We start from the raw sequence: 11,355 nt of genomic DNA on the forward strand, positions 1-11,355 counted from the left end.
GCAAAAATTCTGAGCTGAATGGACGTAATGCTAGAGTCTGGTTTCTGCATTCACCCGACTCAGCAAAACCACCAGCGTTTCCACAAGACTGATTTACCATCAGGTCAGTGATGCGACTGTGTGTTTGACACGATGCAGCTGTAGATGTGTGTCCTGTGTCATATCCTTCATGTGTCACTTTCCACTGATCTTCTTAAAACATAAAAAGCCCTTCAAACAGAGAGGATCAGTATCAATTTATTGATTCTTTTATTGTCAAAGCACCTCAATTAAAATGGCATGTGAGCATTTTTGCAATATCCATTTTAGGAAGAATTCATTTCCATTTCTTTGATTAATTTCTTCAAAGTCAGGTTAATTCCTATTGTAGTATTACAGCTTCAAACAAAAACCTTTAGGTTTAATCTTTTGGAGGCTGTGAGGTCTTTGCCTACACTGACGTTCAGATGTTTGGCTTTCAGTAAGATTTTTATCCTTTTGAAAGAAGATTCTTATGCTCACCAATGCTGCATTTTTATGCTAAAATAGTCAAAAATTCTGAAATAGTATTACAGTTTTAAATAACTGTTTTCTGTGTGAATATATTGTAAACTGTAATTTATTCCTGTGATCAAAGCTGAATTTTCAGCATCATTACTCCAGTCTTCAGTGTCACCTGAATCTTCAGAAATCATTCTAATATGCTGATTTGCTGCTCAAGAAACATTTCTGATTATTATAAATGTCCAAAACAGTTTTGCTGCTTAAATAAATTTAAAATAGTAAAAAAAATTGAAATATTATTAGAATTTTAAATAATTGTTTATGAATATTTTTATGAATAATTGTTTGTGATGTGAACAAAAGTTTGATTCTGATTCTGATTCTGATTCGGCTTCAGAATGATTATCATGTGAACTTGTCTAATTAAAACATTGTTGTAATTATTGGATTTTTCTTTAAACTTGCTGAGGGGGGGCCTGTTAATTTGAAAATTATGGCAAATTGGTACAGTGAAGGTTGAATACATTTTCTTTTGTGCACGGTTTGTACATTTCCCATCATTCTCTGTGGCTGCAGGAAAATGATAAAATACCCAGATGAAGCATCAATTACAATCCTAATGCGCATCCTTTGCTCTTCATTATATTTTACTGGTGCTAAAAGCTTCCCGCATTTGTCGGGAAGTGAAAGAAATTGCCCAATGTGTCCATTTTATTCCAAACAAAATCACTTGAACGCACATCACGCAGTAATTACAATTTCCCAACATCCCTGGAGACTTGAAGGCAACACGATTGTGAGGGAAAATCTGCTAAATCAATTTAAATATGGTACAATGGATCCAAAAGTACTGCACTAGATGAAAGCATCATCAAATTATCCAAGATATTTAATCAGTAGTTACGTAAGCGGTGGAAGATGGTCAGCTTCTGCAGTTTTTCCTGCTGTGAATGAGTTTGTGTTTATCTTTGGCTTGTTCCAGCTGACCCTCCAGAGCCCATATTCTCCTGCAGGTTCCCACTAATCCAAACACAGCTGAGAGGAGCCTGCTGTGTGTCATCCACCGACAAAAGACTCCACCGGACGTCTCATTGCTTAACGAGGTCTGTCAGTGGACAGGATGGCAATTCCCAGATCCACACAGAAACAGTTTGACCCTAATAACACAACCGCATGTCACCGCTACTGTCGCAGGAAATGTGTTTAAAGGAACAGTTCACTCAAAAAATAAAATTTGCTGAAAATCTACTCACCCTGAGGCCATCTCAAATGTAAATGAGTTTGTTTCTTCATCAGGTTTGGAGAAATGCAGCATTGCATCACTTGCTCATCAATGGATCCTCTGCAGTGAATGGGTGCCGTCAGAATGAGAGTCCAAACAGCTGATAAAAACATCACAATAATCCACAAGTAATCCACAGCACTCCAGTCCATCAGTTCACATCTTGAGAAGACAAAAGCTGCTTGTTTGTAAGAAACAAATCCACCATTAAGACATTTTTAACTTCAAGCCATTGTGTCTGTCCATAATCCATAATAATGCTTCCTCCAGTGAAAAAGGCCATCTCCTGTTGTCCTCTCACATCAAAATCCACCCACATATTTGTTTAAAGGTGTTTGATCTGTACATATTTCTCTCCTGATTCAGACAAGACAACTTTTTCACTGGAGAAAGCGTTATTATGAATTATGGATTCTGGATATAAATATGGATATTTTGGCCAGAAGGCAAGGCAAGTTTATATAGCACATTTCATACACAATGGTAATTCAAAGTGCTTTACATAAAAGAAAATAATAATAACAATAAAACAAGGAACTTAAAAACTTTGAAAATGATTTAAAAATTGATTTAAGAGGTTTAAAATGAATTTAAAACAGTAGAAGCAACGTTTTAAAGTTACAACGTCTTAATGATGGATTTGTTTCTTTCAAACATGCAGCTTTTCACTTCTCCAGATGTTAACTGATGGACTGGAGTGGTGTGGATTACTTGTGGATTATTGTGATGTTTTATCAGCTGTTTGGACTCTCATTCTGACGGCACCCATTCACTGCAGAGCATCCATTGATGAGCAAGTGATGGAATACTATATTTCTCCTTTAAGGAGTTTAATTTACATGCACTAGGGTGGATGAGCAACACATTACGTCACATTTCATGGGAACAGTATTTTATTATAGTTATGTCTGGTCTAACCTAAGATGACTTATAGAAACTCATTGTTCCATAGGCACATGGATATTAAGTCACCTTTTACTGTAATTCATCTCTTCAGCTCCTGAAGTCCTTCACACATTCAGACCTTGAGTTTTTTTAGAAGCAAAACCCACTGAGGTGACTGGATGCTTGAAAATGCTCAAAATTGGAGTCATTTCCAGGCTGAGTGTATTTATTACCAAAGGTGGGCAGGTAATGGTGGTGATAGTAGTTGTGAGAAAATGGAAATCATTTATTTGATGTATAATGGTTAGCTCCTGAAATAAAGTTGACAGCATTATGAATCTTGTGCGATGCAGAAATATTAAAGAATATTAGATGTCTTATACAGAACTGGTGTAAATGAGATCCAAGATAAGTTCTGTTAAATCAGATGCTCATATACAGAAAACATTTGATGAGTCTGTGAAATGAGACTTTTTTGACACAGTTTACACACTCATGAGTTAATGTTCTGGAGCCAAATTCACACAAATCTTAAAGGGGTCATATGATGCGATTCCAATTGTCCCTTTCTCTTTGAAGTGTTACAAGCTCTTGGTGCATAAAGAAGATCTGTAAAGCTGCAAAGACTAAAGTCTCAAATCCAAAGATATATTCTTTATAAAAGTTAAGAGTCAGCCACGCCTACCTAAAACGGCTCGTTCTAACACACCCCCACATGTCTACGTCACGATGTGGGAAGATTTGCATAACGCCACCCAAATGTTCACGCAAAGAAAGAAGGCGTAACTTTTATTCTCGCTGTAGTATTGTTGCCGCCGTCGCCATGTCGTGAAGGCACTATTTAGTTTAGTTTAGTTTTATTTAAAGTTTGACATGACAGGCTATTGCGGCACAAAACCCTGAAATGTGTCAAACATACACATACTCCAAGACAATCATTACTTAGTATAAAAACAAATAAAAGATAACTGATATACAAGCATAATAAATAAAAAATTTACTAAAATATATATATATATATATATATATATATATATATATATATACACATACATACATACATACATATATGAATAACACAGATTCACAGAAAAGGCATCCTAATCAAGGACCTGTAAGTTATCCATACAACAAATTTAGAGCACGGGGAATAAAGGAGAGTTCATGACGTTTGGTTTTACTCCTGGGTACAACAAATGTCTTGTGCCGCCGAAGAGAATAAGTAGGTGTTGGAGCCATAGGCAGGAAACAATGCAATGGTGATGAACTGTCCTTGAGTATTTTAGTAAGCGTACGTATGGTGGCTTCCTCACGCCTCTCACTCAGTGTTGGGAGAGTTGAAGTCGGAATGCCTATTAACCGACAGCATCGCTTTTGGATCCTCTCTAACTCCTCAGAGAGACCTTTAGGTAGACCACCCCATACTGGACTAGCATATTCGAGAACTGGCCGTATAAAAGTCAAATATACTTGTACCAAAACATCACAAGGAAGACCCGCTTTTTTTGCAGCGCAAAGATAGTATATTCTGGGGCGCACCTTCGAAATAATGTACTTAATGTGGGCATCCCATGACAAGTCAGAGGATATTTGAACTCCAAGCAATTTAAAGGTGGAAACTCTACTAATTGCATGTCCTGAGATAACAGGAGAGGGAGGGGAGGGAATGTTGTCCTCTCTCCTGGCACTAATTACCATGTCCACAGTCTTAACGCCATTCATTGCCAGTGTAAATTCTGTGTGAATCACTGTGTGCCTCGTTGTGAAAGCGAAACTACTTTGTTTGGTCTTCCAAAAGAGGACGATATCGCTTCGTCATGCCTAGAGCTGATCCGTGCTGGTCGCTGAGGAAATACATCAACTTCGCGCTGTGGATCGCCGGATCGGCTTTCACCGTGGACAAAGCGGAGTCCAGCCCGGGGGCCGTCACGTGTGGTTTCCGCAGGCATCACAATATGGTAAGGGGCGTAACATTTCCGTCACACGCTTGAGGAATTCGGCCAATCACAACGCACTGGATAGCTGGCCAATCACAGCGCACCTTGCTTTTCAGACCGATGAGCTTTGTAAAAATCGACGCGTTTCAGAAGGCGGGGCATAGAGGAGAAACAATAATGTACAGTATGTGGAAAATAATGTGTTTTTTGAACCTTAAACCACATAAACACATTTCATTACACCAAATACACAAAATAATGTTCTTTTTAGCAGCATCATATGACCCGTTTAAGAAAGTTCTTATGAACTTCTTATGCAATTCTTGAAAAGATATCAAAACTTTTCTTAAGAACAGTTCTTTCATAAGAAGGAAATGACAGGCTTTTACATCTAATCGTTTATTTTCCTACTCATGAGGTTGCCTTGCCTAACAGACTGGTATATCTTAAGTATTTGTCCATTTATTAACCCTGCATTTAATGTAAATTGTGTGAGATTCTCATTTAATAAAATTAACTGTAATATCAAAATGTACTTGCTAGATTATAGAATTAAAATGTAGTAGTAAAAAAAAAAACTTTTTATAAAGAATGTTTTGTAAATCAAATTCCTGATGTATTGTAAAATAATGGGGGAAAAAGGCTACAAACTATGAGTATATTTGTCTGTCTTAATGTAATAAATACTGCTTATTTCACAGACAGAAAACAAAGTCTACACATATTTTCCTTTGTTTATTTGCTTTGTACATCTGTTCATGTAGACTGACATATTCTGAATGAGTTGGCCAAAAAAAACTCTAATATGGGCCAGAATTTATGCCGGCAGTGAAACATCTGGCTATTGTTGAAACTAGATGAACTGAAATGAGAGGAAATACACCAGATCACTTCTGTATATGTTGTGAGTCAAACATCCTTCCAGCTCGCTCTTTATTATTACAGAGTTCACCTCCAAACTGGAGCAATAATTGTTTATATCAACATGTTTCCTGAATGATGCTCTATAAGGAACTAAGCCAAACATTCAAGTGTTTTCCCGTCTCCTCACATGCTCCTGGATCTGTATGTACACTCCTACCCGGCTCGGTAGTCAAAGACAATAACCCTTTGCAAATATTTGTCGTGTTTATAACAGAGACACGAGATTAGTGGTTAATAGTTATTATGGACTGAGAGGAAATATGCCATAAACATTTTATGGCATAACCCAGGATGAAGAAAGACACCAGATGATTTAAACCTTTGGCAGAGTCTTGCTGAAGTATTATAATACAATTAAAGGGGTCATATGATGCAATTTCAAGTTTTCGTTTTTCTTTGGAGTGTTACAAGCTGTTCGTGCATAGATAAGATCCCTAAAGTTGCAAAGACTAAAGTCTCAAACCCAAAGAGATATTCTTTATAAAAGTTAAGACTTGTCCACGCCTTCCTAAAACGCCTTGTTTAAACACGCCCCCACATGTCTACGTCACTGTGTGGGAAGATTTGCATAATGCCGCCCAAATGTTCATGCAAAGAAAGAAGGCGTAACTTTAATTCTTGCTGTTGCCGCCACTGCCATGTTGTGGAGTCGCTGTGTGTTTCGTTGTGAAAGCTAAACTACTTTGGTTGGCCTTCCAAAAGAGGACACGACTAGAATTCAGTGGTTAAGTTGTATTTACAACACTATTCCAGAACAGTTCAACCCAAATATTCAGATGTGTGCTGCACATTTTATGGAGGATGAGCACTGTTTCCTGAACCAGTAGCCTACAATGCGCCTGTGGCACAAAGGCTGTTTCTATAAAGTTGGGCAGGTCCAACTTTGCAAGGACAGTCTGGCGCTTCTGACTCACAGACTGTAAGTAAGTTTTTTATATTTAAATAATTTGCCACTGATGATTCAAACACGAGTTTTGAGCAGTGTAGAGTAGCACTTGTTGTTTGTCATTTCTCCGATCACAAATGCAGACATGGTTTTATGTTTACGCGGCGCGATGCAACGCAACGCGTAAAAAGACAGTATAAGTCATTATAATCAGTAATTATGTCCCCACTGGATGCAACAAATGCCTCGTTTATAATGGATTTTAATGTTTTTGTCTCGTCGCTCCGGCCGGACAGGGCATCACAGTATGGTGAGGGGCGTAACATTTCCGTCTCACGCTTGAGGTATTCGGCCAATCACAACGCACTGGATAGCTGGCCAATCACAGCACACCTCGCTTTTCAGACCAATGAGCTTTGTAAAAATCGACGCGTTTCAGAAAGGCAGGGCTTAGAGGAGCAACAATAATGTACAGTATGTGGAAAATAATGTGTTTTTTTTACTTTAAACCACATAAACAAATTGCATTACACCAAATACACAACATAATGTTCTTTTTAGCAACGTCATATGACACCTTTAATGTTTTATTAAATGACACTTTGTGCAGTTTCTTTGGAACAATATGTACAATAATACATTTACATTTTCATTATTTACATATATAAATAATGCATTTAAAGGTGGAACAGATTTGCCAAAATAAGCCTATTTTCAAACACACAGCTTATAACACAGGGATACGATGTCTTGAAAGTGCCGAAAAGTCAGTCATAAACTATAAACTGGTAGTAGTTATTTTTGCAATTTAAATGTTAAAATAATTGTTTAATAAATGTTTTAAAAGCACCACCCAATATTTTTTTTCTGGCCAAAATAATTTAATATTTAATATATAATTAAATATATGCTAAATATATATATGCTGCAAACAGTGAAGCTCAATTAAATATATTTTTGGTGTATGAAGGTTAAAACTAAATGTATTTTCAATTTCAAAAATATATTTAATTGAGCTTTTAGCATGTATTTAAAATATATATTTGTGCTGTATGGGTATTACGTACCGGAGGGGGAGGGGCTATGAGACTCCAATGCTGCACAGTAATTTCAAATGAGAATGGAATAGCCTACTAGAGAGAAATGCTTTTTAAAAAATTATATATATATATATATATATAGATAGATAGATATAAAATTAAAAGATAAAATTACATATATGTGTGTGTGTGTGTCAGTAATATATTTTTTTAATTATTTAAAAATTATATTTTTTTGTTTGGCTATCTGACATGTTTTATTTATTTATTTATTTATTTTGGCCACATGAGTAGGATCAGTCTTAACACTTCAGGGGAAACAATCTATAAATTGGCTTACTTATTTTAACATCAAAAGTAAGTATTTTAACATCAAAGTAACAACACACTTCACCTTTAAATCAATCAAGAATAACAGGCATACGCATAGCTCATTTTCTGCATTTCTCTCACCATTAATGTCTGTGCTGCAATTTTTGCCACTTCCTGGACACTAAAATTTAAGAAGTCTCTATCATGCACCCTCCATCAAACACGTACACAAACCTTCAGAAAACCACACTGTCAGTTCCCAGATAAGCATCGGCCTTTAAAAGTGAAAACCTTTCAAATATTTACGTGACGTGCTTGAGAGCGGCGCTTCTGTTGACCTTCATACAGCTGCCGAATGCGGCTCGTTTATCCCAGTGATCAATGTCCTCATACTGTTTTCTGTTTATATTGAATAAAGTGAATGATGACAAGTTTGTTATAAAGATGAGCTCACAGTATGGATGAATAAACACTATACAAAAGGAAGTTTATCCTCTGTTTGCCGACACTCAGTTCGGTCATTTATGTACACAGGTTTGGCTACAGTGTTTTCCTTCTCTTACTAAGATAACACTCTACACGTGAGTTGTGTTGTTTTGGCAATCCTTGTTGCCTCTGTCACCTTACAAGGAAGTGGAGTAATGTTTACCATACTGCATTTGTGTACAAAAATAATTGCACAGCCGTTTCTTGCCTACATGAAACCATTGGTCAAAGTGCGTTTGTGACCTCTTGTGGTTTCGGCAGACTGTTTTTCTCCGTTTCAGGAGGCTCCTTCTTGGAGCTCCATAGGATTTGTGGACACCAACATCTACCCCAAATGCCCCTCACCATCGCCCCAAGTGTGTTTCTAACAGCCGCAGAGGTGAAGTAAAAAAGAATCGGGTCCAAACAAGCATTGAACGTGCTTAGAAGAAGGGCTTTGTCTCTCCAAGCTGGGCTTGACTTGGTTATGAAACCGACCACATGGGAGACGTTGTAGGGTCCAAAACAGAGCGCAAACACCATCAACGTCCCCAAAGCCAATCCAATCGCCCGCAGCTTTCTCCGTCGGCCGATGTTTGGCAGCCTCGAAAGGATGCGGATGAAGTTTATGTAGCAGAAGCTGCAAATAAACAAGGGAACGCAGAAGAGAACAATGCACAACTCCAAGCGTACCGGCAAGAGGATCTCGAGTTGAGCGTCGGTGAATTCTTCGTAGCAGACGTTTCGGGATGGCGGGACCGTCCCGGATGGGTTGAAGTAGGGCACGATGAAGACAATGCTGAGATGGAGGATGGAAAACCCCCAGATGAAGATACTGGCCGACACGGCATAGATGGGTCTTCTCCGCAGGGAGTGCTGGATTGGGAACGCCACGCCGAGGTAGCGCTCCACGCTCACCGCGGTCAAGAAGAAGGTGCTGTTGTAGATGGTCATGTAGAAGACAAAGCCAGACAGCGGACACAGAAAGTAGTCAATATTCCATACCATATTATTGGCCACTTCTTGCATCTTAAAGGGGAGGAAGATGAGGAAGAGCAAGTCTGAGATGATCAGGTTGAGAAGGAGGATGTCGATGGGTGCTGGCTTCCTCCAAATCTTGCGGCTGAGTGTGTAGAAGGCCAAGACGTTGGCGGGGAAGCCGGTGAGGAAGGTGACGATGTAGACGGTGAGGCACAGATAATAATCACAGTGTTGCATGGTTGCTGTGTTCCATACAGTCCACAGGAGGAGGAGGCTTCAGTAGAGTTGGACGTTTCAAACCTGGAAATTTGATGCAGTGTTAAAATCATGAAAAACGTCAATAATATAGATCAGGGGTCTCCAGTCCTGCTCCTAGAGGACCAGACGTCCTGCAGAGTTTGGCCCCCCAACACACTTGCCTGGAAGTTTCTAGTAATCCTAAAGCTTCTTAATTGCTACTATTTAAAATTAAAACCATACTCTATATTTCTTAAAATGTTTTGCTTAAATGACTTCTGATTAAATTCGGAAAAGGATAAACTCACATTAGATTCTGATAACCGGCTAGTTTTTACTTTAGGTGACCAATTGTATCTTCAATGACGTTTTCTAAAAAAATTATTTTCTCTCGCTTACAACAAAAGCAACCACTGTCTAAATTCCTTAAATACTTTCTCCCGAGTGTGCCCGAGCATCAGATGTTTCATCGGCTACATCTGATCTTATTTTCCTCAATACTTTTTAATAAATGCTTACTGTTACTTTGAACAAAACCATCAATATTTGAATCTCTCAATAGAACAAAACTGAATAAATATTCAAAATCTCTTAACAGAAAAAACAACCAATATTTAAATATCTTCATGGAACAAAATCGGCCTATATTTAAAGCTCTTAACAAGGCAAAACCAGCCAATATTTAAATCTCTTGATAGAACAAAGCCGACCAATATTTAAAATCTCTTGACAGAACAAAGCCGACCAATATTTAAAATCTCTTGACAGAACAAAGCCGACCAATATTTAAAATATCTTAATAGAACAAAGCCGACCAATATTTAAAAATCTCTTAATAGAACAAACCTGACCAATATTTTAAATCTCTTAATAGAACAAAGCCGACCAATATTAAAATCTCTTAATAGAACAAAGCCGACCAATATTAAAATCTCTTAATAGAACAAAGCCGACCAAAATTAAAATCTCTTAGTAGAACAAACCCGACCAATATTTAAAAATCTCTTAATAGAACAAAGCCGACCAATATTAAAATCTTTTAATAAAACAAAGCCGAGCAATATTTAAAATCTCTCGACAGAACAAAGCCGACCAATATTAAAATCTCTTAATAGAACAAAGCCGACCAATATTTAAATATCTTAATAGAACAAAGCCGACCAATATTAAAATCTCTTAATAGAACAAAGCCGACCAATATTAAAATCTCTTAATAGAACAAAGCCGACCAATATTAAAATCTCTTAATAGAACAAAGCCGACCAATATTAAAATCTCTTAATAGAACAAAGCCGACCAATATTAAAATCTTTTAATAAAACAAACCCGACCAATATTTAAAAATCTCTTAATAGAACAAAGCCGACCAATATTAAAATCTTTTAATAAAACAAAGCCGAGCAATATTTAAAATCTCTCGACAGAACAAAGCCGACCAATATTAAAATCTCTTAATAGAACAAAGCCGACCAATATTAAAATCTTTTAATAAAACAAAGCCGAGCAATATTTAAAATCTCTTGACAGAACAAAGCCGACCAATATTTAAATATCTTAATAGAACAAAGCCGACCAATATTAAAATCTCTTAATAGAACAAAGCCGGGCAATATTTAAAATATCTTGACAGAACAAAGCCGACCAATATTTAAATCTCTTAACAGAACAAACCCGACCAATATTTAAAATCTCTTAATAGAACAAAGCCGAGCAATATTTAAAATATCTTAATAGAACAAAGCCGACCAATATTTAAATATCTTAATAGAACAAAGCCGACCAATATTAAAATCTCTTTATGAAACAAATCTGACCAATATTTAAAATCTCTTAATAGAACAAAGCCGACCAATATTTAAAATCTCTTAATAGAACAAAGCCGACCAATATTTAAAACCTTTTCACAGAACAAAGCCGACAAAT

General features: G+C 37.0%; 1 protein-coding gene across 1 annotated transcript; it reads right to left on the bottom strand.

Moving 5' to 3' along the window:
- Nucleotides 1–8,460: 8,460 nt before the first annotated feature.
- Nucleotides 8,461–9,432, bottom strand: LOC107671396 (free fatty acid receptor 2). Its single transcript, XM_016464309.1, has one exon. It carries the CDS (start codon nucleotides 9,430–9,432, stop codon nucleotides 8,461–8,463), a length of 972 nt encoding a protein of 323 aa, XP_016319795.1.
- Between the last annotated feature and the right edge of the window lie 1,923 nt (nucleotides 9,433–11,355).

The sequence above is a fragment of the Sinocyclocheilus anshuiensis genome, unplaced genomic scaffold (genome assembly GCF_001515605.1).
Source record: "Sinocyclocheilus anshuiensis isolate Anshui unplaced genomic scaffold, SAMN03320099.WGS_v1.1 scaffold552, whole genome shotgun sequence".
Taxonomy (NCBI): Eukaryota; Metazoa; Chordata; class Actinopteri; order Cypriniformes; family Cyprinidae; genus Sinocyclocheilus; species Sinocyclocheilus anshuiensis.

What these genes read in the sequence shown, in the direction of transcription:
- LOC107671396 (XM_016464309.1), bottom strand. Translation starts at nt 9,432, where the DNA reads ATGCAACACTGTGATTATTATCTGTGCCTCACCGTCTACATCGTCACC.